General features: G+C 38.1%; 2 protein-coding genes across 3 annotated transcripts in view; one reads left to right on the plus strand and one right to left on the minus strand.

Moving 5' to 3' along the window:
- Nucleotides 1-26424, plus strand: part of LOC110844582 — a 48822-nt gene extending 22398 nt beyond the window's left edge. For both annotated transcript variants that reach the window (XM_035849262.1, XM_022090822.2), the window contains exons 2-11: nucleotides 9894-10138; nucleotides 10197-10563; nucleotides 10640-10924; nucleotides 11003-11143; nucleotides 23912-24164; nucleotides 24369-24515; nucleotides 24655-24912; nucleotides 25014-25044; nucleotides 25124-25200; nucleotides 25287-26424. In XM_035849262.1, the coding sequence (XP_035705155.1) occupies nucleotides 9966-10138; nucleotides 10197-10563; nucleotides 10640-10924; nucleotides 11003-11143; nucleotides 23912-24164; nucleotides 24369-24515; nucleotides 24655-24912; nucleotides 25014-25044; nucleotides 25124-25200; nucleotides 25287-25408 (1854 nt within the window). In that variant the 5' untranslated portion in view covers nucleotides 9894-9965 and the 3' untranslated portion in view covers nucleotides 25409-26424. The remainder of the gene's footprint in view (nucleotides 1-9893; nucleotides 10139-10196; nucleotides 10564-10639; nucleotides 10925-11002; nucleotides 11144-23911; nucleotides 24165-24368; nucleotides 24516-24654; nucleotides 24913-25013; nucleotides 25045-25123; nucleotides 25201-25286) is intronic.
- LOC110841806 lies at nucleotides 2463-6022 on the minus strand. The gene is made up of 6 exons (XM_022087502.2): nucleotides 5240-6022; nucleotides 4643-4724; nucleotides 3726-4002; nucleotides 3570-3656; nucleotides 3313-3481; nucleotides 2463-3246 (listed from the first exon to the last, which is right to left on the minus strand). The coding sequence occupies exons 1-6, from the start codon at nucleotides 5376-5378 to the stop codon at nucleotides 2561-2563; spliced, it is 1440 nt and encodes a 479-aa protein (XP_021943194.1). The 5' UTR covers nucleotides 5379-6022; the 3' UTR covers nucleotides 2463-2560.
- Nucleotides 26425-27467: the final 1043 nt, after the last annotated feature.

Raw genomic sequence — 27467 nt, forward strand, 5'->3', positions numbered from 1 at the left:
AGAATGTGCCGCCAGTAAAAAAGGGGACTTTTTGTAATCATGCAGAGAACAAGGCTGAGATGATGTGAGACGCAGCCAGGCCATGGCGTCATTTATCAGTCATAAAAGCAAATTGAGTGAAAATAGGAATTACTTAATAGAGGAAGATTGGCACATATGGTCAGCTATTGTTTTATGAGGGGGTCGTAAAAAAGGTCCCGACTTTTTATGTGCATTCTTCTTTTAATAATGCACGAAAAGACGGACTTAGAGATTGGAGTGTGGAGGAGTGAGTGTGCATAAGGCCAATTTTGTTGAGATAGTGGCTGCACTGCTAGATTATCATTTACTTTAAGTTGTTGACAGATAAATTTTTTCACAACTTTAGAATTTTGCGAAGTCAATATGATCACAACTGTCGTGTTTATTTTATGCATTTTATGCATTTGTAGATTTAGTGGTACATACATACATAAAATGTAACTTGTGTTAAAAAATTGAAAATGAGCATCCAAAGGAAACTGGTATGGCATTATCAACAGTCAACATTATTTAATCAAAAATGTTTGTCCAAAAATATCTATGTTAATCCCGCTTTTGAAAATGTTAGGTAAACATTTGCTTATTTTCTTTAATGAGGTTGTCCTTGGAGGTTATTTATCAACAAAGGGCATGTTGCAGATGGTCATTGGATTATACACTCGAAAACGTCATGGTCAGTGTTCCAAGTCTGCGGAGGACAGACTCAGCATTGGCTGAGCAATTAATTCTGATGGATAAATAATTTGTTAATCCTCCAACTCCCTCAATCCCGAGAGAGCAAACTGTTGATCGCACAAGACATTTATTTCCATTGCCTCCCAATTCTGGAGAGATTTTAGTTTACTCGCAGTAACTTTGCTTTTCATATAAATTTAGTCCGATTAGAGCTCCCAGCCTACAAGAGCGTATTTATTATTAGATATTTGAATATTAATATCCTAAATTGAAAACATGTTTTCATCCCTGGAGCAAATATGGTGAAAGTCATGTCACGCATTTATATTTCATTATTGACTGACAGTCCCAAAGGCTAAAGCATCATCCAACTAGACAAGCTACTGATAGATCACGATTACTAAAGCCAGATCACTTTGTCCAACAAAGAAAACACAACAACAATAACATCCGGAAAAACCATTTTCACTTCCCATGAACCAGGGGCTGTACATTCCATTTATTTACAGCAGTCGTCGACAATGATGTGGTCTGACCAACTGGACGAATATCCATATAAAAGGATTTAGGCCTGCGTCAAATTCGGAGTAATTGGTCAAGTCAGCCGAAACAGCAGATCCACCCACTCTGAGCAGTGACAAGAAAATTGTCGTCGTCGTCGCCAATTGTCCATCCACCCATCATAAAATTTTATTTTACTTTATTTCGGGCATCTGCCCAAACAAATATTTACTCAAACTCAAAGTTCATCCAAGTGAAAAATTAAATGCGACCACGGATGTTGGAAATCTCATGCATCGTACGTATGCTTCTTATCCACAATTTTGCGACTATTTTCTACGCCTCATTTATTCTGGTCTAGAGATGCAAATTGCGGAATCAGTTACCATTGTTCTTGTGCAAAATATTTGCGTGGAATTAAGTATTATTCTAGGAAGGATCGCTCCGAGGGGATATGACTAAATCAGATGTGCACACTTGCGTGGTGAGGATGATAAGATCAGAATATCATTCATAATCACGAATGGATTTCCCCATTTTATTCATTCGTGTCGAGCGAGTCGTGTGTGGGTGAAAGCAGCTTTCTCGTGAATAACGTGGCATCTTGAAAATCCATTTTATCCACAGGTTGGGTCCTTGTCCTCATTCTGCGCTTATTTCATATGTATACACTCGATCAGTTGCCATTGAGAGCATGTGTATTGACGTTGTGCATATTATGCAAGGCACGTGTTGTCCAATCTTGTCCACATTTTATGCAAGCGAGACTCTGAGGACCGAGAGTGTGAAAATAATGCCTGTGCATACATCAGATTACTCCTGCCCCTGGTCTTATCAATTTCATGAGTGTGGACGACGAAGAGAAAGCAGAGCCAATCAAATATAATCTGAAATTTAATATGCGGTTTTGGCTCGTTCATGCGTAGCCCTGAACGGAAGTCAACCACATGACATGACCAACGAACAAAGTGTATCTGTACAGAAAAGCTTGCATAATTTACCATGTGGAAAAAGACGAAAGAGAAATTCCAATTGAATTTTTGTATCGAGTAGGTATGCATGGAGTCTGAACATGTGGATGCAAATGGACATGGAGATTGATCCCTACAAATGCAATCTCGACTTCATGGCACAATTTTCGCTTTGTGGTCAAACTCTCATCGTCCGAATGATGTGATTAAACTGGTTGCTTGCGTGACTAAAAGAATTCAATTATTGTCAACCTGATCTATTTACATATCTATGTAGAGACATACGCAATTGGGTCTTCGTAATTGTTGATTGTAACAGGTTTATATACAGGTTCGTATAAATATTCGTCAGGTTAAAAGTTCAAAAATTGTAATAACAAATAACAATAGTTTTATACTTCATTAGAAAATATATCAGAACTAGCAATAAATTCACTGTTGTCATCCAGTCGTGTTTGGCAGGAACAAACTGATTTTTTGGGCAAAATTATTGGTTCGTCATCCACTGCAGTGCACCACCAATCAAATTCCTGTGCGGTGCAACACAACGTAGAACTTGACACACAAGAGGCACCTTCAAGTTTAACATGATCATCGCCCTTGTTCAGAAATACTGTGATACTTGTATTGTTTATCTTGTCAGCAAATTTAAGACATAGCTGCTCCTCTTGCGAATTCGACGAGGAAATCGGATCAAGGCGTATTTTGCAGTCCTTGATATACTTATCCCCACCGAAACTGGCCTTAGTAAAGTGTTTATAGATGTGGTACGTTTTCGGGTAGTAGAACACATGGTCTCCAGCCAGCGTCGAGTTTTCGCTAAAATTTCCCCAAATTAAACTTTCTCCAGAGTCGCTGTCCGTATACATTGACCAAAAATAGTAGCGTTGAACGCAACTGGTTCCTACGAAATTTACGATGTTTGTAGCAAGGTCGAGTCCTTCTTTGAGCTGATTGGCGACTGTGGGAAGCCGTGGAAAGGTCGAACTCACTTCCGTCAGCCAAATTGGCTTGGAAGTGAAGCGAGAATACTTCCCAGGATCATAATACGCGTAGAGCCGATATGGAGACCAATAATCTGACACAAGGAACGCACATTTTTTTTAGTATCAAAAACTATAACGATAATTAAGTATCTACGTACCAATGTCTAAGGTGTATCCATGGGTCGCAAACGTGTCGCAACTATCTCGACAACTAATCCCAGATTCCTCATCAGTGTAATTGGCGTATAGTTCAGACATCCAATAGTAGGAATTTTCGGGGCATAGCGACACCAAAGAATCATTCATTGCTTTCACCATGCGGCACAACTGCCAAAAGATATTCATTTAATTAGATCAAAAAATATGTAGTCGCAATTGAATGAAGCAATCTCATTTTCCATTAAAATAAACGAACCTGGCTGGGCATCATATTTGTATGTTCCCAACTGGCCACAATATTTTCGGGCTCATTCACTGGCGATACTTTTTCAATTTGGAGGCCCTATAAATTAAATTACTTGCTAAAACCGTGTCACAATTTAAAAGATAATTCGCCAAAGTTGGTTCTTACGTTAAACTGTTGTTTAATTATTTCTGTGATATTTTTGATGAAATAGTAAAAATCTTGCTCATGAGATTCCTTTAAGGTGTTCAGGATTGGATTTTTCATGTAATGGGGTGGACTCCAAATGGATGCAATTACAGAAATTTTATCATTTTCCTTGTCATACTTTGAAATCGTGTCCAAAAGTTGAATCCAGGTACATGCAAAACGTGAGAGTGAACAGGAAATTGTGTAGTTGTTGGGTTCGGGTGAAAACTGAGATTCATACGAAATCCGGTAATGTCTAGATAACAAAGTAGAAGGTTTGCTCTGAATTCAAGTTAGACATCTTTGTTGACTTGTATATATTTTAGCAATCAATATGCTATTCATTTCCGAAGTCAAGATCTCATGGGTCTAATGTTCTACATATCGACACGTAACTGACCACAGCACACAGCAGTGGAACTTCTTGCATGCATTTTGTCCTAGACTGCAATCAAGAAGACTGCTATTGAATTACATAACCTTGCAATGTGGGACAATCCCGACAATGTTCTGACCTAACTAACAAACCAACTTACTTACTAACAGAAATCGGGTTGGTGGATCGATAAGAGTAAATGAATTCCGGGTTGTTGTTCTGTTATCCAACTGTATGACCACAATCCTCACTAAAATGCTATACATTACTCTGCAAGGTCCAACCAACAGCTTCTCCTTTATGAGTTTCACCACTATGCTTACTTTACAGGCTAGACCGATTAGAAGATTTTTACCAGGTACATATGTGGCTTTAAAAGAAAAGTTTAAATGATACCATTTTTGCCACTTTATAACGCTAAATATGCATATATTTATAGAAATTCGTCAACTTTTAACAAAACCCAGATAAATAAAATAGTCCGCTTTTGAGGTGAATCGCAAATAATGTCCGTCCATACCTAATGCCCAAGTCGGAGTAGACTCGATCAACAACTTGGTCAACGGTGTCCTTGGGGGAACTGGCAAAGTGGCCGACAGCGCCTGTGAAATAAAGAAAAGAAATTCTGTCTGAATGCATTAAAGTTTTGGATGCTGCACGGCCACGTGACCTGTGCTAACGCAATGCTCTGTGTAAATAAGCAGTTCGGTATTTAATTTGTATTAAGACTGAGTTACATTTTACTAAAAAAACCTACTCCAAGCAACTTTGCGGGGCCTTTTAAGATGGCATTAATACCATCTTGGTAGTTAAGGGCAACACATTTGGGTGGAAAAGACCCCCACCGGCCAACCACTTGACCGATCATGCCCATCTTCGAACTCATCCTTACTTTTTACCCTAAGATCAAGTGTACAAAATTTCAAGTCGATAGAATGTGTTTAAAGAGAGTTATCGTGCGTACAGACAGACGGACGGACAGACAGACATCCTGACAAATCTATAAGGCCATCTTAAAAGGCCTAAAACGAACTCTGAATTTCAAGTAATTTGGGTTTCTAAAGAAATTGTGGTTTGAAGTTTGCCTTGAGAATTTTCATCTGCACGTTGTACTCACCGAGAAAGACACCAAATCCTTGAAATGGTGGTAACGAATCGTCACATGCCTTCGCCCATCCGCACGTCAAGACCACCACGGAGACGACAACAAGACTTATTTCCTGCCTTTTCCTTCCACCGCTGGATATTTTATACATTTCGAAATTGAAGGGAGAAAGGAATTTGTTTGTCGAGTCGGTCGAGGAGATGGATCTCGTAATGGAAATGGAACTGATCTTTCCCTCCGGGGCTTTAACTTTGCTGCCACACTCGCCACCTCAACTTTCCGACGCACAAAGTTTCCTTCGCTTTGTGGCTAACACAATCTTTAATAAATATTTCAACTCGTGAAATCTACATGGGATTTAAATTCATTAAATTGTAGTGACTACGACTAGATTTATTGCCACATGGGAAGAGACAAGTTTGGGTTAGACTAATTATTTTCGCCACAATGTCACTGCCCTTCGTCGTAAGTCTATAGGGAAAAGACCTTATCTGCCATTTGTAAGAATGGTTGCGCAACTTTATCTTCTTGAGCGTCAACCATAAGTTAATACATGTTCAAAAGGCTGAATGAATATTAAGTTAAGACTGTTTATGTGTGGTTATCTTATCAACTGGAAACGTAACTAACTAGGAACTGCCACTCACAATCAGTAACTCATTGAACTTGGATGAAAACTATATCTCCAGACCAGGCTTGCGTAACCTTAAATAAGAATATGACCGACCATATAACAGCTGGATTGAATATCTAAATATCTACAAACTAAAATATATATGCACTCCGTGATGGAATCAGTACTGGAGTCATGCGATAATGAGGCTGTGTGGAATTATAAGGGTTGAAAAATGGACCACAAAAAATGTTTGACTATTATTATTTATGTTGGTCTTCTGTAATAATACAAACATGAGCATTGGGTCATGTTGGGTAAACATGACACGAGAATTTTATAAAGCAAAGACTGATTTAACTTCATTTCGTGGCGTAGTTTGTGTGACATGAATGCATTGTTAGCATTGTATGGTGTATGTATGTATTTATCTGTATTTGTGTATGCACGGACACCAAAAAAGATGCGTCACATCAAATCGTACGATCATGTCAGGAGATGGATTTTTGTTGATCTTGATCGATAAAAGGAAAATATTATCATCACTGACACACATTTCTTATTTAAGACGATCAAGTAACAGGAAAGAGGCAGACTGTTTTTTAACTTTCATAAATTCATTTTTCTTTCAATTACAACTTACCATGATAAATGATAAATCACTCTTGCTTAACACCGCCTGAATTTTAGACACCTACACGAGTTGCACAATAGGCCGATTTAATGATACAGTGCATATTATTTCCCGTACTTTCTCCATCTCAATTTCACGCCTTTCCACTTAATCCTTCCGCAGATGAAACACTTTTCCATTATACTGTCCGTTCCACTTAAGTCAGTCTGTCAGTCGCACTCGTCTCATCCACCTCGAGGATCCGTCCACCAAGGCACGGCAAATATACATCCATTGAATTCACTTTTCCGAGTTGGAAAAGTTGATCAAAAGAATTTTTTAGTTTTCCAGAGGGACCTCCGCGTAAGAAAAAAGGAAGAACGACTCTTCAAACTTCAACTTCTTTCTTTCCCATCACTTTACGTCAACTTCAATAAATAAGCCAACAGGAAGGTCTACCTGCGTGTACTTTCCTTCGGCTATTGTAAATATAGGTCCGTCATTTTCGTTCGTTTTCCAAAATCAGAGAGGCAAAATTGGTTGCTTCTACATATAACCTTGTTTGGTACCAAAACTGGAACAAAAAATTCGATGGGGATGGAAAATCTACAAGAATATTGGAAACCTTCCCGGCTCGTAAAATATTAATGTGTCGAGTATCAAATTCAATTCATGGATAGATTGTGAGCACGACTAAATCGACCCATCCCTCGTCCGTGTCATCTTTACAACTTCAGCCACCGCAGTAAATCGCAATAGGTCATAAAATCCTGAGGCCCTCTCTCCACCGTACACATTCAGAGACAAACACGGTCTCATAAAGATGCCACCATCGGACGCCCCATGCCTTTTACCCAATCCGGCAGTGACATACATAAACATAAAAAAACATGGATAGGGTCCAACATCAACATGACAAAGTTGACTTTTGTCTTAAATTACATAAGTTTCATTTGTCTATGGCAGAATGAAAATCGTCTTCGTTGTACATTTTTTCTCTACTTTTCGTTTCTTAAAAAACCGATGCTGTCAAAACTTGTGCTTTTTAGTTGGGTTGAGAAGGATTCGTTCAAATACATCACTTTTGTAAAAAAAAATCTTAACTTTGCGTTCCCTGGGATTAATTTGTCCTGTTTTTGCGCACTCCTGTCCTGTCGCGGCTCAATTTCTGTAAAAATAATGTGATCATATATATTTATGTTATTTTTGGAAGAGTAGTTAACAACAAGTAGTTGGCTGAGGAGAAGCCAGTCATGCACAATTCCACATGACACTACATTTCCCCAAGAGTGAAACTTTTTTGTGTAAACTGAAAACTTTTTCTATCCACTTTCTTCACTACATTCTTGTCCCGTTGTAATTTTTTAAAGGATAATCCTAGTAAGAAATTCTTCCTATTGTAGTTTTTCTTTGTTTATAATGTCAAAAAAGTTTTCAAATTTTCGAGACATGTTTCCCTTTAAATTAAATCAAACAATTCTTTGACGAAATTGTCCATGTGAGCTCGAGAAGCATGAATTTTTGATATATTTAATTAAGACTATATATAATTAGATATTTACAAATATATACACCTTTGGCTAGCTGTTTCACCTAAGGGCGCAACGTCAATTTGGTAACCAAACTCATTTGGCAAATATCGGTCAAACGACTGGGTCCTATGAAAAATTTTTTTATCATGCATCTTGTTACATCTAGTGTGAATTTGCATCTTTACATCAAATTACAGGTTTCTCTTTCTCTAGACCATTTATAAGATTTGATAATCTCTTACATAACTTGTAAATACATATTATGAAAAATATAGATATATGTATATATTATGTAAGTATACATACATGTAAAAAATTTCAAGGCCATCAGATAAGTTTTGAGCGAGTTATCGCAATGCATGTGGATGGATATGACAGTTCGTAGGAGTGGCTCAAAATTTTCTTTAAATATCTTACCAACACGAAAATTCTCTTTAATGTGGTACGAACAAAAATCTCACGGCTTTTACATAATCCAAGAGTTTTAACAAGTCTCCCAAATTATGTTATATGGGTGGTACACTCAATACTGGATTTGTGAAGGTTGACGTGACGTGAGTACGAGTACGTGCGTCTTAAATATGTTCCTATGTAAGGTTAAAGCTTAAACGTAACTACAGCTTTGGAAAGAAAAATACCAACCAAAAGTTTTATTTCTTGACTATAAAGGTAAATCTTTATATTGAAGTCAATACACATCTAGACAAGGAATGATTACAAAGTCCAATTACATTTTTAATTGTTCATATACTCGCAATTTAACGAAATCCAATTTCACCAAATCAGCCATCAGTGCGTAAAATAAAATAAAAAGTCATTTTGGGTATAAAACTTTTACCATATCAAGTTTCTGCGTCGCAATTTTGCAATGTACAAACAACGAAATGGCGACTAGCAACTTCTAACGAGACACATTTTGTAACTGTCAATTAATAAGTTGCATAAATCATAAATTAGAAAATATGCTTCACGTCACCAGCACTGTCATTTGTTACTCAATCCTATTTGGCGCTGGCGTTGTATTTTTTTGCAGTTTTTTCGCTGCCATTCCGACAAGTTGCAAAAAAAGCTTTTCCGGTTGTGTGTACATAGATCCGCCAAGCACAAGCAAAGCTTTATGTAGTGGAGTAAAAGTGTTGACTCGCAATAAATCACGTCCCTTCTTGTCGGGCGTTGGATCGGTGGAAAATTAATCAAAGGAACGACATGTTTATGAGCAAGTCAGAGTTTACAACAGATCTGATAGAGTAGTGAAAAGTGGATTCTGATGTTCCCATATTTTTTCATGCGTAGACAAATTCTATTCATTATTAATATGAAAAAATGTTGCAAGCAGTTTCACGAGAGTGCAAATGCCTCATATTTTACTTCAGTCAACCTGATTTTGTTTAAAAAGCTCAACAAACGGACTGAATTTGGGCCACGCTTCCAATTTCAGGTCCATGAATAAATTCTCAACCAATTTGAAAACGGTTAGCAAATCCCTGCTGGAGACGAATGGAAAGAGGTAATCAAATCCAGAGCTCGTCAAGTAAAGTGAAATTAGGAGAAAGTTTTGTTGTAAACAGTAAATGTTAAGTTGTAACTGAGTGAAAGCCAAGAAGTTTGAGGGAAAACATTAAAAATTTATTTGCCCCGTCTCTCCAGATCAACCAGTGAAGAGTACAGTAGACCAACCAAAGTGCTTAAACAAAGTTGTTGCCATTGGGCTGAGGTCGCTCCCTGCATTAGAAAGTTGCTCTTGCAGCTTCCTGGTTGTGGTGGGTGCTCCTGAAAAGTGGCAAAAAGCGATAGCATGTAATATGTAATATATTTATTGTGTTTTTACTCTCGACTTGGTTTCTGCAAACATGGACAGAAAAAACATTGTGTAATATATTTTGATTGTTTGTTTTTATTTATTTTCAGGTGAGCTATGGCAGTTGTTGACCACATTTGCTAGCTAGCTTTCATTGTCGTCGCTAAACTACAACCGCTAAAATGGAGACGAATTCCATAGAAAGTTTCGAATCCTCCGATCTAATCCTGGGCGAGTCCGGGCTTGGAGTGGACAATGTTGGCGGTGGCAACATATCTCTGACCATGGACAGATCATTTACCACAAACTCGTCTCAAATGGAACAGCTACTGCAGCTGCATAGCGCAATGGCCAGGTGAAGCAATCCTTTGTTAGCTCCAGGTAAACAAATTCATAATATATGACTCGTTTAGGTTTAAGAATTACACGCTTCAAGCCAAATCTTGCGAACCGGACGACGCCGTGGACGTGTACTCAATGGCCACGACCTACAAGCAGTTTCATGGATACATCGCACTCACGGTTTGCATCTTTGGTGCCATTGCAAACCTTTTAATTATGGTCGTGTTGCGACGGAAGGAAATGCACACGCCGGTGAACCTGATGCTGTTCGCCCTGGCAATTGCTGATCTCTTAATCATGGTGGAATATATTCCATTCGCACTTCACATGTATTTAGTGGATCAAGATTTGGAGGACAAGTATTCGTATGCCTCCGCCGCGTTCGTCTTCTTCCATGTTCACTTTACACAAATACTTCATACAATTTCAATACAGTTGGTGAGTTGATATCATTTCCTTGACACTAACTTTAATATCATCTCATATTTATGCACATGAACGCAATAATTTTCAGACTCTGACAATGGCGATATGGCGTTATGCGGCCATCAAATGTTCGACCAGCTCAGTCACTTTTTGCACGTTTAAACGCTGCTACCAAGTCATATTTGCAGCTTATATCTGTCCCCTTTTCTTTTGTATTCTGAACTATCTCTACTTCCAAATTGTACCGAAAACAAAATATGTAACCTACGGACCACGACCATTCGACGAAATAGAAGGCAACGACGAGGAAAAGCTCCATATTTTCCAAACCGTTTGCAAATTTCTTCACATGCATTCTTGTTCCATAAAAAAGGTAAGTGGGAAAAGTGAGACGGTTATGAACCTACATACACATTGTACGTAATTATAATTTACTTTCTAATTTTTTCAGGTGGAGTTGTACATTGTGGAATCCTCGGATCTCGTGAAAGAATATCCAATTCTGCACACGATTCACTTTTGGACATTTTCGGTTCTCATCAAACTCATCCCTTGCGTCGTGCTGACCTTTTTCATGTGCTGGATGGTCAATGTAAGAAAGTTGTTTGAAGTCATTGGTTTCTTTTTGGTTTTTTATATTCCACTCGATTGCATCTCATCTCGATCTCAGCATTATTATTCACAAGTGGTCAAAAGTTTGGGAAAAGTTGCACGTCCATGGCCCGTTGAGCAGAGAGACTAGGACGCATCTGTACTTTATTACTTTATTACTTTGTTCCTCTTTCGTAATATTTCACCACTGTCCCAATTTCGTCCCAAGTGCGGAAATATTTCGGGTTTATTGGATGTTGAGGAACTGATACAGATCTTAAAGACTGAAACTAACTAGTAGTAGTCTCGTCTCCACGTGAAAGTGCAGAATAGGTTAGCTAACTGGACTGGGGTCACAAAATGGAATAGTTTGAGACAACAATATCATTTTAATCCTGTTATTGGTGCTTCCATTACATACATTTGTACATAAGTGGGTACGTAACATTGCGAGTATGTCGACCTGAACGCTCGAGAAATCCAGATATTAAAAAATATAAAAGTTACCTCGTCTGGGCCATGTCCCATTTTCGGTTTTACTTTCAGCCCGTAATAGCCAGCAAGATTTTATTGGCCGAGCATTGGTCACTGCGTATGGTCACTGACTGCGGCTGCTTTCATCCTATCCTCACTCCCATCTCGACATTTATCCCAACATCCAACCCAGCGGGCTGGAAGGGAACGCAAATAAATGGAAAGGTTCTGTTCTGTGCTCTCTATCTCCTGTAGGAATTTGGCAAACCAAGTGGAAAATGTATGGTCACTCTGTAATCAGACCAACCACTCTCTCTCTTCGAAGGAAATTGCACTACCTCAATTCCGTCTCTGTCTGTTCAGTTCAATCAATTTCCAACAACAAAAAATCGAACCAAATTCCAACATCAACCAAATTTGTCCTATGTGTTTGTGTGCGTGGGCAGTGCGACAAGACCTGGCAAATTCTTTTGACTGAAACGTGGAAACATTTAACGATTCCTTCTCCTTTGTCATGCCCAATCCGGAAATATCCGATTTATGGTATTGGGAAACGGAGAAGGAAATGAGTGGGATCACTCCTGAGAGACAAATTATGGTGGTTGTTGCTGATGGGTTTGTGGTCCTAAAGTAAACAGGCTTTTCTTCTTCTCTCGCCGTGTTCACATTCTGTGTCATCGTGATGACCTAAAGTGGGAAAAAGTCTCTCAAGGATCATCAAGTAAAATGTCAGTTCAGTTCAGCCAGGCGGCAAAACCAAAGCTGCATCATTATTGCACTCCACCTCGTCTTCAGACCTTGTGCTTGTCATGTGGGTGAAAAGTACTCGAATTGCATTCATCTCGGTCTCGAAACCCATCATAGCTTATCTTTTCTTATCGGCCGAGACATCAATCCTAATGGTGGACACGTGTTCTTATTACTCGCGGATGGATGAGAGGATCCCACTAACGAAAGGTGTCATCGCAGCGTTGTAGCAGAGGTGGGGAAAGTCGACTGCAGCGTTTCATGCCTTCTCTCTTTTTCCTTTGAGGGCGCAATTTGTCACAAAGATGAAGAGAACGAGCAAATAACAACGAGCCGATCGAATATTGAAGATTGCTTGTTTTACGATCGGGACACTCTTGCTAGATTTTACTAGTCAAGGAAAGCAGGCAATTGTTGTGCTGATTTTTTTGCACGTGGACTTTGGTTCATTCATCGTTTGTGTTTTTGTCTTTTCTTACACAACGGATAGGAAATTGGTCATCATCCTCGGGTTTTCTCCTCACCACTGCAACCCAGGCAAAACTTGTTTCCATGTGGCACACGCCTGTGATTTCCTTTATGACCCGTATATCGTTCCTGATGGGACCTCTGTAGCTTTGAATACAAGGAAAATACAGTTGAACCTTAATGACTCCTCCATTCCTCTGGTTCCTGTAGTTCATGAGCACACTTTAATGTTGCAATTGACCTGCTGTATTCTGAACCGGGTTCTGAGTCGTATGGGCATTTTGCTCACAGTTCTACAATGTTTTTTAAGGGACTAAATCCGTGTTGTGGTTCACATCGTAGTTTCACTTTCTTATGCGATACAAACCTGTGGGGAAAGCGAATGAAGTGAGTTGTTTTATTGTCGAAGATGTGGTTCAGTTGGAGAAAATACACAAACTAAACGACAGGCACAATTATCTGTGAAACACTGCATTTTCCCATTTGTTGCTCTGCACCAAAAACCATGTACACATAGTTCTTTTGTTCTCACTGGTCTGACGAAACGGCAGCGATGAGTTTGAGAGAGCTAGTTTCAGGACTTTGCCACTCGTTTGTGGTATTAAGACCACGAGAAGAACAAAGCAGATAGTTTTGCAAGATTGGATAGACAGCAGAGCTCAACCTCAGTTTTATGTATTCCTGTTTTGTTACTTTCTTGTTCTACTTTCTTTCTTTTATTGTCCTCAAGCTTCCAGTGGAATGTGTCCATTTTTTCCACTCATCATTCGCAGATTTTTATACAACGATTCTTCCAAAAAATTACTAGCCGTTATTATTACCAGTTAATTTGCACTTTGCACGAAATCGTGAAACCCTGTAACAAGAGTATTAATTACTCGATGCAGTTTTAGTCTGCCTATGGTTTCAATTACCAATTTGTGCTCCACGGAACCAGGAAAACATATGCATGCGAACAAGGGCACATCTTTTACATTTTGGGAATACATAACCCTGCGTGACAACTCTGGATAACAAATAAATTAGCTTGGTCACGTCCTTCCGTGTGTCGGCTGATCAATATACTGCTGCTGCTAATGAAGTCCACCGAATAAATTGTGAACCACGCCCTTGGAAAACGTTCACGTACATTTTCATACTGCGGGTTCAATAATTGATTTATTTATGTCACGCAAATTCATAAAACATGCAACTCATTCGCAGCTTACTATTTTGGAATGATAAATACTTATTCTTCAGAATTGATTCCGGACAAGTCATACCGACTCGAGTGCCCTAAATCATCCGTCAAATCTGTAGAAATCTCGGTAATGCAATGCTTTAATTGAGCACGTAATTTGCAACTATACGTATAATCATGCCAGTTGCAAAACTATAGGTTCCTCTCATCACGCTTGTTAGAAGTAATCGATGGAGAAAGTTTTGCTGACAGGAATCGTGTAGTTGAAGCGTAACACGGAATGACATAGGGAAAAAGTTTTCTAATTATCCCGTCCAAATAATTGATTCGATTGGATTATCAGTTTTGCCATTAATATATTTACGAAAGTGATGAAGCCACTTTTGGTCTCGGAGCAAAAATCTTATCAGCGCAGAAAAATAAATTTTGATTCTACGTATATTCCAACTTTGGCGAAATTAACATTCACGATGTGTGTGCTGAAATCGCAAATACTAAAGAAACATGTACATAAATAATCCTCAGAAAAAATTATGCGGAAATTCCAGCTTCACGTTTTACATACGTAGCGTACAAGGACAAATTTGTTGGAATAATTTTTCAATTTAATTTTCATGCGGTGCAGTATTTTCTTTGTAATCCTTGACAATGTCGAAATATTTGTGTCCAAAAATGAATATTTTAATATCGTAAATATTTCAGTTTTCTTGAACAATTTGTTCCCAGACACGCCTCCTGCATCAAAAAAATAGTAAATGCGTGACATTATTTTTCAATTGAGACAATATTCAAGTATTGTACTACACTTTTCTCTCGAGCAGGAGATTATGTCTCACGTCCTCAATTTATTGCAGTGCATGCCCCAATACTCAAGGACTGGCATTTATGCATGGTCAATAAATCACCTGACCTGTCAACTAAACACCACTACGAGCTCAATTGCAGCCCAACCCCCATAAAAGAATGAATTTAGAGCCAGACTGGGTCACGAAATATCTTTATCCAGCTACATACATGCACGAAAAGCAAAAGCGGAAAGAGAAATGTATGGAAATCAGAGTGAAAGTGCCCACAGAATACAAGAAGCCATTCAGTCGGGATATTTAGGTATGCTAAGAGGGCTCAGAAACATGTTTATGAATTTAATATCTGGAAATTTATATGGAAAAAAGTAGCCAGATTTTATTTTTCAACCTTCACATGCTTTCATGTTTTCCACTATTGAACACGTGTTTGTGAATGATCCCCAGTAATCGACCACGTCCCACGATTTTTTTCGTGGATAGGCGTCTACCTGTTGTTCAGTTCCGGTCAGAACACGTACAATCTTAACCTTCTTGGTCCTTCGCAGAAATTCTAAGAACGAATTGCATAATGGGACTTTTGTGCTGTGGAGCATACCACAGCTGCCTTATTTATTTATTTAGACGTCTATAAGCGTTCCATTTGTGCTTGACCTTCATCACTGTTTTCAGAATAAAACGACTAGTCTTACCACATACTTTACCTGCACATCGACTGCCTGCATAATGGCATTTTTCGGCTGATAAAAATGGCATCTTGAGGCGCGTTCAAAAATATTGCCTAGACATGTTTACATGTAGATAATCGTGATGCATATGTAGAAACGTGAAACTGATAACTCGGTCATTTCTTAACCCATCGAATCCTATTAATGCATAATATGTAAGTCCTTGACAATTTTAACAAATAATTAGCTATAGTTCAACAGGTGTTATGATTGACACGTTTAAATTTACATAAGTCACAGTTCATTTGTCGTAAGTGCCTTTCAGATAGCGATCCATACTCTAACTTACAAAAGGATGCTATCATTTAAAGTCACCGAAAAATCATAATTTAAAAATAAGGGTGGGAATGAGCAATTTGTTGACTTTTTTTACATTCATTTACATCATATAAGAAAAAAGAGTGTATGTGTATAGTTAATGAGAATTTAGGACTCCAGAGGTGATACATACATATGTGCATTTTTTAGTAGACATCGAATGGCAAATGCAATTTATTATTGGAGCAGATCGACAATCGTAAGAAAATATAATTTTAAAATATATAATACTTTCACCACCAAACTGAAAATATAAAAAATTAAATAGGAAAACAGACTCGAGTCAAGATACAATTTATGTAAGTATTTTCTAATGCCTACATCTCTGAACGTGCCGAGTCAAGCAAAAGCCTCGCTCCTGAAGTCAGTAATTCTGGAGATGGAGACAGAAAGTGTGAAATGCTCATTATTTCTGTCGTCCATTTTCCGGCCAAGCGTGACTTCCTGCCGTCACCCAAACTCATTTCCTCTTAATTGATAAAGTGTCAGTTCCATTTGGAAATAAAATCTCCACAATTCGTCCGCTTTCACCGTTGCTGTGTGGGAAGAAGGAGCTTGCTTGTGGTTATAATTAGATTTTATCTCATCAAATTATCGCCCAGCCAAATCACGCCACTTTATATTTAGGAAGAAAACGTCAAAACTAGTTCCCTGTATTTCCAAAACGAGAGATGGAGATAAACATGGCCCCGTTTCTCATACGTGATTGTGCTTATTGTATTTTCTATTATTACGTACATCGCATTTCTTGACACTTTAATAATGGTCATCACAGATAAAAAATAGTATTAGCTAATGTAACAATGAAATAGCCGTGTTGTGAAACAATAATGTAATGTAGGTGTAAGTAATGTCGTTGGGAGCTGTCAGAGTAGGCGATAGGGCGACAACACCTGCGAGGACAACTGACAACTAGAATTATTGAACAAAACTATTTTATTTATACAGTGACAAGGAGAACGAGGCAGGCAAACAGACACGCCAAGATTCTGTAACTTTCTCTTTCGTAACTCACTTTCACATTGGGTCAAGCTAAATAAGTATGTAGAACGGGGAATATATTTAAGGATGAAATTGTCAACCGTCGTATCACAATGCCCCGGATGCAGATGTGAATCAAACTATTTTGATACATCTAAATATACGTCAGCCATTAACAATTGATACATTTGTTATCGTAGCACTTATTTCTCAGGACTCTGTCAAAGCTACACATTGGATGTGATCACGTGGTACCCTAAAAACCCTCTCGCTCTGCTCAATATTAGTATTTCTGTCGATACATACGGTATTTCATATGTCTGTACATGTAGCGTGGGAGTGTCAATAAGTAACACATGACGATGTTACCTAAGAAAAGATATTGATTACTTGGAGGAAATACAAAAAGTGTAACAAATACGTACATGCACACATGCCATCATTATACTGATTTGTAGAATGCCGTCATCTCACTTTTACATAAGTCTGATTTTTTGATTACATCCATTCATCCACTGTGCAATCGTAAAGCATATTCTAAAGTACATAAGCTGGTTAATAATATAGTATAATTAGCATGGTTGTTTATTTTGAGATTCCTGCGACGGGAGCAATAACCCAAGGCATGTGTTCAACAGCCATGAACTTCATTAATATGACAAAGATCGTACCACAGAGTTAGCTAGAACTTTGAATGTCGCAAATTTAGGTAACCGCATCATTAAAGTAAGCCCTCAAGTGAATCTGTTTCCGTTTAGACGACGTCAGACTCGGATGGAAACTTTCATTTTTTTTAAATTCAGGTTTTTATAAATTACTTTCTCCCGTTTTTTTCGTTCGCTAATTTTAATGGTATACAATCCACGATTTTTTTTTTACTTTTCACATCTATCTTATCGGATCATTGAGCTGTAATCGATTTTCCATGTTTTCCCAAAGCCGGTTGTAGTGCAGTTGTTTGTTTGATATTTCGCTACAATCCTTTTATCCACAGATTTTAATCTGGGATTTTCTCCCAGTTCCAACCAAATAGATCTGTGGTGTCCAATTCAACCTGATAACAAAACCGAATGCCGTAAGATACACAATACCCGGGTTATTATACCATTGTTTCCCTCCAGCAGTGAGGTTCAATTTGTATCGACAAGCCATCAAATAATAGCTGCGAGAGGACAGAAGGACGTCGAGCAGTATCAAAGTACAAAACCCGTCATCAACATCTTATCTTCTCCCTGTCTCCGCCAACTTAACGTTCGTAGCCTACTTTGTCCAGCATTGCAGTTTTGGCATGTGGTGTACTGAACACAACGCTGGAGAGATAAGCCACTTAAGTCCAGAAGCCTGCTGGAGGCTTTATTGCAAGCGGAAGCTATTCTGCTTAGCAGCCTTTCCTTCATTACGAGGAAATCAACGTGGATGCATTCACCGCTACAAGATTTCCACTACAAATTCTCAATAATACTACAACCTTGAGTGGTCTTGGAGACTTGAAGAATAGTCAAAAAGCTTGCTTATTAAGCACAAATTACAGTGTGAATGGGTTATTATGAAAAACGTTGTTGTATGGATGCTCCTTTCACCGCGGAGAAAGGAGAGTTGGATCCTGAATGAATTTATTTTTACTTTTATTTTCATTTCTATTATCGCAACCAGTAGCAGCACAATAGGAACAGTAAATGTGTCTCGTTCCAAAAACGAGCTAAATAAAGTGTCGTGACAATTTCTAAATACCATTCATTTCCCTCTGGATGCACGGGGTACGTGTTCACAGCAAATTCTCCAGAATCGTGTAAATTGGTCTAACAAATTTGATCTAACAAACTCAAAGAAATTAAATTTTTCCTCGATTCCCATTTGAATATATTACGCAGCTCTGCAAAAAGCGAAAGTTACACACTCTTTTTCTGGCAATAAAAATCATGATTTTGTGGAGCTTCAATATCATACAAACTTTACATCGTATACGGTCACAGAGTTTGCAAATTAACGTAAAAAGGTTGGATATGAATGAAGAAATCCCCGCCAGTCATCACTTACTTGTTAGTTGAGTGTCCAATTAAGAAGACGTGGATTATGTCATGCTTCCGTCGAAAAATAAGTCAGACTCTACTGAATTCCTTATTAAGGAAGTAAGCATTGGAGCATCTTGCGAAATTAATTATGAATGAGACGGTGAAGGATGCGAACAAAGAGAATATAATGACTCCTATCGTTCTCATTGTTTCTTTTCTTTGTTCCACGGTGGAATTCTTCACTTGTGTTTTGCTTCCTACTCTCACAGATTAATGACGAGCCATCCATACAAATTTCCAAGTAATCAGGTGCTTACATAGAAAGGAAATCGATGAGGTTGGAATTGGCAGGCAGGCTTTCTCTTCCACTTTTCCTCTTCTCCGCGATGGTTCCCATGTTATTAATGTTATTAAAGGATCGAACCGGATTGAAACTGAAAGAAAATTAAATTCGTCCGGATTTTACACATTTTGCCATACTTATTTCATGACTTTTGTTTGTCGAGTTGCAATCCTGTCCAAATTTTTGCATTCTTTCCCACTTATGAAATACACTTCGTTGGTAAATATTTAATTTTCTAGATAAGCAAGACTACATAAGTCCCACTGGGGTGTAAGTACACTGTTTGTTCTCCCATGGTAAATATAATTGGTATACATTGTGTAACCTAAGAACGTCCGGTAAACAATTATGGGCAACTATTTCCACTTGATACGATAACGAATCTTGGGGTAAGAAAGATCACAAATTGATGTCATGATAGAGAGACCTTCTTTCGAGACAAAGTCAACAAAACCCGTTTTTGTCCTGATTCTGATTGCTCTAAAATTAAGTATGTAAAAAAAGAAGACATGTTTACTGATCCAAAACAGATTCCACGAAAAAAGATCACAAGACTGAAAAAGAAGCTTGTTACTGACATCAAACTTCCTTTCATACTTTTTTGTCAATTGAGCACGATGAATTGTTGGAAAAGAGAAGTATTCAACAACTGCCAATCACAGTTACCTCGTTAATATTAACAAATAGAATGGTTTACTTGGCATTAATCTAATCAAACAACTCGTATTAATAGTTCAGACGCTAAGAGGAATAACCTTTCAACCTTTCCTTGATCACAAGGGCATTATTTATTTATTTATACAAATAAATGCATGCATAAAGTTGACAAGTAGACAATACAAAATTTGTTTATTTGCATTGAAATTTTACGATTTGCTCACAACATGTTTACGATGGATCATCTTTGTTCATTGTGAATCCCACTATTGAGTCAATTTGAGTCGTCTTAAAATACCAATTCTATTTCAGATATCTTCAGTGACGTGCACTTAAGTATTTAGGATTAGCTATATAAGAATATGCTAAGTTGACTTGTGCTTGCTTACTGACTCATGATCATTTCTCACGGATTCCAAATTGGACAAGCCGCAAGCGACAAACAATTCAATTCGAACATAAAGACAATATTAAATTAAGGTTTTCGAGGACAACCCAGAACAATCACAAATCTCGCATTGGAGTGACTCCAAACAGGCATACTAAATTCTTACGAATGCTATCTATCACTTCTCAGGAGGGGAGCTTCACCACCTGCCCTTCACAGATCTCGATGCCCTTTGAATATGTGGTAGGGTCCTATGAGTGTACTAAAACCCTGAAGTGGTTTGACTCCATGGCCACATTTGCGCCCGCCACAACCACTCAAAGGGATGAAAACCACAAAAGTTACCATCTTCAAAAATCCACCAAAAATCCAATTTTGCGCGGATTTTGATAAAATTTGCATTTTTGTGATCCCAGATACTTGCCTTATAATATTCAATAGCAATCTCAACTTTTTTGAAATTTTCGAAATTTTCGAGCTGATGAACTACTCGAAAAAATTCAAAAATTCAAAAAATTTGGGATATCTACTGGATATGATCACACAAGTATCTGGGATCACAAAAATGTAAATTTTATCAAAATCCGAGCAAAATTGGGTTTTTGGTGACATTTAAAGTACATGAAAACAGGGTTTTTTTCGTGTTTTTGGCGCCTTTGAGTGGGTGTGGCGGGCGCAAATGTGGCCATGGAGTCAAACCACTTCAGGGTTTTAGTACACTCATAGGACCCTACCACATATCCAAAGGGCATCGAGATCTGTGAAGGGCAGGTGGTGAAGCTCCCCTCCTCAGTGAAAGGCTCAGTCAGTGAAAGTTATCGTCTTTGTCAAGTCGTGAACTGTCACCATGAGCCAGCAATCACAATGCATTGAATGCAGTTATATGTATAAGGTGTGACACTTTAGATATTTATGTAACATATATAACTTCATAATAGGATACGGGAATATTTAATAGGATAAAATAAATATATAGTCTGCTCTTGTGCATAATATTTGTGAATTTCTCGCCAGTTAAACTTAGATCTTCCAGTGTGCTGAGCATCCTTTTGTGACGTGCTCGCTCTTCTCCGTACGGAAAAATGCGTCCAAGTTATCACGAAATGAATTATGATTTTCCAATATTTGCTGTCTGAAAAGGTCATTCTATCTCCATCAGTATGCATATACATAAGTGTTTTTAAGTGCATACCCCACATAATTCTTAGTCTGATATCCAGTTTTGATGGATTTTTACCAAAGTGATGCTTTATTTTTATTCTCACATCCCATTAAACAAATTTCTACGTCTTCCAAGTCTTTTATAAGAGAATAAAATTACGTATTTAAACTCATCCTCAGTATGTGGAGGGTGTATTAAAATATACATATGTACAACTCGCATACTGATTTCCTGTCTGAAATTTTCTCCCGTTACTCAAATTTGAAATTAAATCTACATGTAAGATTAATCCCAATTGTAAAAACGATCATACGGCGGAAGTAACTGAAACCAACTCATTGCAATCGATATGTCCAAATTCAATTAAAATATTGAATAACATGTCTTGAGTACATTGACAGAAGAGTATTATGTTAATCAATTCAGTGCAAACTCATCACTTCGCAATGCAAAACATCATCATCAACATGCTCTCCAGCGGGTACTCCTGGCCAATCTCAAAATTTCCATACGATCGTCCGTGGTTTAGGTCTTTCTGAAACTCTTTCTCTCACTCACATCATTGCGTCTTGTTTGCTTTGGTTCTATCGTGTTACGCTGTTTGCCCAGCAGTGATTTGTTGACTACTGATTATTGATTAGATTGGTGTCGTGTCTATTTAGTCGCTCACGATGATGTTCCGTCCGTGGTATCATTCCTCGATTCCTTTTGTTGAGTTGCTGTCTGGCTGCAGCAGACAAGATATGAATAATGTCTGTCGTTTCTGAATTCACGCTTCATTTAATCGCAGATCTTGCACCACCAAAAATCATGCGGCGGATGAGCCAGTGGCAAAAGGAAACCCGAAAAAAATTTATAGATCGACCAGCAGTCCACGAGCATGTTTCTCATGCAAAATGTATTTATTACGAAGTTCTAGAAAAATAAAAGTCAAGTCTAGAACTAATTTCTGAAGTAGGTATTTGGTGGAGTGAAAGTATGAAATCAGGGTTCAAGAAAAAAGTCAGTCATTAAAGCAGGCCGAACTTGTGATTTATTGAACGATTGAACTAGAAACCAGATACGCACTGTAAAAATCATTACTCGCCTCTTGTACATATTTATTACTCTCGTCCACGTAACATGTGCTCCATTTTCACGTTCTTGTGGATTCCTAAGAGACATTAATTTACAAATTCCGTAAATGAAAGTGCATCGTGATATGTGTGGCTGGGGCATTTTTCCTTCAACTGCAATGCGATACGTGGTATCACGCGTAATCTTATATTACGTACCTATGGACCTACTTACGTATTAGGCCGGTGGCTCATGTCAGGCTTTTCTTATGTGTAGAGAGGGGAAATCTTGGGAACGACGACATTTGACGGGACATCATCACATACGTGGCCACTTGATTTTCCTATCTTGTCCTCAATTCCCTTCTCCTTCCGATGGTTCCACTGCCCCTGTTTGCTTGTCCGCAAACGGTGGATTATGAGTAATACCTGATCGGAATGCGGGGTTGACTTTCTCCTCTCCTCGATCTTCTCGACTTAAAAATCTGTCCTAGTCTGATCTTGCCTCGCTCTTCATCGGTATCTGCAGTGAGACGTCTGAATTCTCAGGGGAGCAGAGTGACAGGACGGCTGTCGAGTTAAGCAAGCAAGCTCAGCATAGCATCGCGTTGTATAATAGCAATATGGCAATAAGGTACATAGGTATATAAATATGCTTAAGGTATTGTTCCTTCCTGCGGCGGAGGATGAGACGACACAATATGCCCAAGGCTTAAAGTTTGAGTTCGGGTACAGTCTGTGCATCCTAGTGAGCGAGTTGACTTTTCCTGCTCGCCACTTACCAGTAATGTAAATGATTTTTGTCACCAAAACTTCTAATTTGCAGCTAATACAAAATGGATTGATTTCGTTTTGGTGGCAATAAATTCCTGAGTTTGTGCTTTACAATTTCCATTGGGCAAAAATTCCATAATAAATCTCAAAGAAAAGTATTGGACTGAAACATGTAAGCTATCATGTTTTCAGTCCAATACTTTTCGTTGAGATTTATTATGGAATTTTTGCCCAATGGAAATTGTAAAGCACAAACTCAGGAATTTATTGCCACCAAAACGAAATCAATCCATTTTGTATTAGCTGCAAATTAGAAGTTTTAGTCGGGATTGTTCTCCCTTTCTGGTTCGCGATGCCCCGTTTGGAGTTTGGGAACGGTCACTCTCAAAATCCAAAGCAACTTTTTACATGCAACTGCCTGCCTTGTTTACATGAAAATCAGCTGCTCTCTTCGCCCCGCCCTCCTCCATAGAAAAAAATCTCTCGGTACACAAGGAGACGCAACCGTCGTCTCTGTCTTTTAGTTATGAGATTTTTTCAACGTATATGCATTCTTAAGCCCTCCTTTCTTGTCCTCAACAACCAAACCCGAAATATGCAGTTGGCATACCAATCACTTATTCTCTCAATATTTCAAAGGAGCAATAAACAAGGTTGTTTGTATTATTCTCCGTTCTAGACCCTCTATAAGGCCAGACGTCACCACAAAATGTTGGAGAACAAGTCGGCCCTCCCCATGAGTCAAATTACGACGACCGCTGCAGCTGCTGGGAAGAACGGGGAGTGCCAACCCTTATCCCCCTCAAAGGGTGGGGGGACTGGTGGTGGCAACAAACTCATACACCCGGAAGTCCAACAGCCCAACAAGACGAAAGGTGGGAATGCAGTCTCCCCATCACGCTCCATCCGTTTCACTCCTGCAACCAAACAGGGTAAGATTTCAATTTGGAACTGCGAACGATTCGGAAGGTCGTACAACGATAGAAACCACGGAGTATGTACACACCATTGCACACACCGTAGAGCTGCAGCTCCTTTGCAAGCCTGGTTGGCAAAGAGGACACGAGCGAATCTGAAAATCCATCAAATAAGCAAATGACAAAATCTCCATATTTATAATGCAATTATTTTGGTAGAAAAAAATCAAGATGAAAGCGAGAGTCCTAAAGCGTCCTTGCTGGCAGCGGAGCATCACGGCAACGGGAGCGTGGTCGGATCGAACGTGAACCTTTCACTCCACCCGAGCCCACAACATGCTAATTCCCTTGTGGTGAATGACCAAGGTTCGAATCTACATAATTATAATCATGCACCAAACTCGAAGCCATCTAATGTCGCAATAACTGCATTACGTATTTACTTATGATGCATGGGTTACTGAGGTGTACAATTACTTAATTACTCATGCATATTTATTTCTAGTGATCGGGACAGATAGCCGACGAGCTTCGGCTGGTTCAGGTGCCACAGAGGAAAACTTTGGTACTCTTTCCGGTGGGGTCAGACGCTTTACGAAGGGTTTCATCCGACTCCCATCCCTTCGGAGGCAAAGTGCTGACAAGGGTACTAAATCCGGCAAGGGTTGCAAAAGGACAGATCGCACCTCCAAAATGTTGATTGCTGTTTTGCTTCTCTTTCTACTGACCGAATTTCCACAAGGAATTATGCATTTCCTTACGGGTATGATTTACATACACAAACATGGCTAAATCTAATACATATGAATGAATCCGAGAGAGCGCAATGTTTTCTTATATAATTTTCCTAATTATATTTTGTAGGATGGTACGGCCCAGAATTCCTCCGTTGCAAGTATGAATTATTATATATTATTATTTACACAAGTAGTATACCTTATATTGGATGATTGTAATTTTAATTAATAATCAAGGTACAATCCATGGGGCGAGATATGGGACGTTTTAGCCCTCATCAACTCAGGCATCAACTTCATTCTCTACTGCTTCAGTAAGTCTATCGAGCAAATTTAATTTTTATTCTGAAACTAAAATTCTTACAGTCTGCTATAAAACAATCTAAAATAATAATTTCAGTGAGCAAACAATTCCGAACACAGTTTCAAATTTCTTTTAAACTTCACCTATGTTTCAAGAGGCCAAAGTGGATCACTCTCTCCACGTGCAACAACCAAGCCACCGTGTCCACCACTGTATAATTAGTTACTTTACAGCAGGGTCTCTAGGCCCACGTTTGGTAAGTAGGAAACCTCTGAATTATCCGAATGATTATCAATATTCTAATAAGGAAGGATAACGGTCCACATTATCTGTACCAAATTGTTGCAAAATAATATATGTGCATCCAATTGTCTCGGTGAAAGTAAATATGTCCTCCATCGTTGATTCTGATATAATTGTTTTAGTCACAAAATGTACGCAGCTATTTTAACAGTGAAAAGTATCAACTACAACAATTGAAGATTACTTAGTCATTGTAAAGTGTAGGTAATGCGATGCGTGGTGCTATTAGATTACAGGGTTATAGTCGATGTCTGTATCCAAAATCATATTTAAAAAATATTAAATTATTCCAATTTGGGCTGATGAATTAATAGTTTGTGGAATCGAGTGACCTGGAGTATTGTGATACTCAGACTAAAATAAAATATGAATAATATATACGTATTCATAATATAATACGTATTAAAATAAATAATGAGAATCATGTACCTCTATTCATATGTAGGTCTTATTGTAGTATCACGGTGCTGTACTTCTTGTTTTCTCCTATTATTAGGAGCATAAAATCTAAACAATAACGGTACGTACAGTGGCCAAGTACTGCAAGACATAGCTTATGATAGAATCAAAAATGCTTTAAGAAATCAAGGTTCCACTAAAAATGTTAAGTATGTGAATTTGAGAGTTGCATTGGATATTATTATGTGAATGTGATGAGAATAATTTATAAATGTTAAAGTGTCGTATTTTAGTGCGTGTGAAGCTGACATATTCACACACGACATATTTATCCCTCAGTCCTGTACATAGTTTGAACCTGTATATAAATCATTTTAAATTTACTAAGCAATGGATTTTTTAAATTAAAGATTGATTTCCACATATTGTTTTAAATATTATGTAAATGTGTACATATGCCAGGATTTATATTACCATTTGATGTATACGATGTGATTCATTTGTTTATTGTTAATAAATAAATATTTCAGGATGTTCAAGCAGCATTATTTGTGGCACGACAAGTATCTACGTATGTACCTTAGCACACGTTTTGCAGTGCTGAAAGTGATGTTTCATTTCCTAAAACTTGCGACTTGAAATGTTCTCATCTTCGTTCGTGCTGTTCATGATAATGGCGTGGCTGTTGACATGATTTCGCAATCTTGGTCGCTTTCCAGGCTGGTGAATCCAGTGTATTCATAATATTAAGATTCATCCCTCTTCCATTTGATGCGGAGACAATGACGAGAGGAAGGAACCAGTCAAGCTGGAAATATTTATTCTAGGTTTATGTTATTTTGACGCACGGATAGTGGTTTACATTTCCTGAAATAAATTTTTATTTCTTAGTCACCAAAACATCCACCGTGGCCTCGTTGAAGGGAAAAATATATAAAGATGAAAAAGAAACAGTAAGTAGATGGCTTATTTCTGTGAGACCATAAAGTGCTCACGTGTCAAAGTTTGAACAAAAATGTTAAAATAACTTGATTCCTAAATTCTCTAAGATGGTTTTTTGATTCTTGGGGTAAACATGTTTTTGTTTCATCGCTTTCTGTGATTTGATTTATGCGATTTTCAATCTAAACCTGTCAAATTGTGATGTTTTCTGCGGAATTGAAAACAGAAATCAATATGCATCGAAATATCACCAGTAGGCCTCGGGATTACTTAAAAACAAAGGAATGGGCGCACATGGGATTACTTGGCGTTTCTGAGATGCAAATATTGTTCAAGGTCGCATGCTTACCAATGACTGCACCCTTCAGAATAAAATGGCACACAAATTTTACAAAGTTCACTTACAATGATAGACGCATATAAATAATTATATTTTTACATTTATCTGTAATTTTTGCTCTAAAAATAAGAAGTACACAAGACGACGCCATTAAGCCCACTCATAAAAAACTTTCCTTCTTGTTAACATCCAATTTTATATACAAGGTCGTTGAATAAATTAGAAAGGAGCAAAAATAAGGAGAAAAATTGCCAATTTGCTTCTTTCTCTTTCTCTTTTTGATTTATTTTTAG

This window comes from Folsomia candida, unplaced genomic scaffold, assembly GCF_002217175.1.
Source record: "Folsomia candida strain VU population unplaced genomic scaffold, ASM221717v1 Fcan01_Sc001, whole genome shotgun sequence".
In the NCBI taxonomy this organism is placed as follows: Eukaryota; Metazoa; Arthropoda; class Collembola; order Entomobryomorpha; family Isotomidae; genus Folsomia; species Folsomia candida.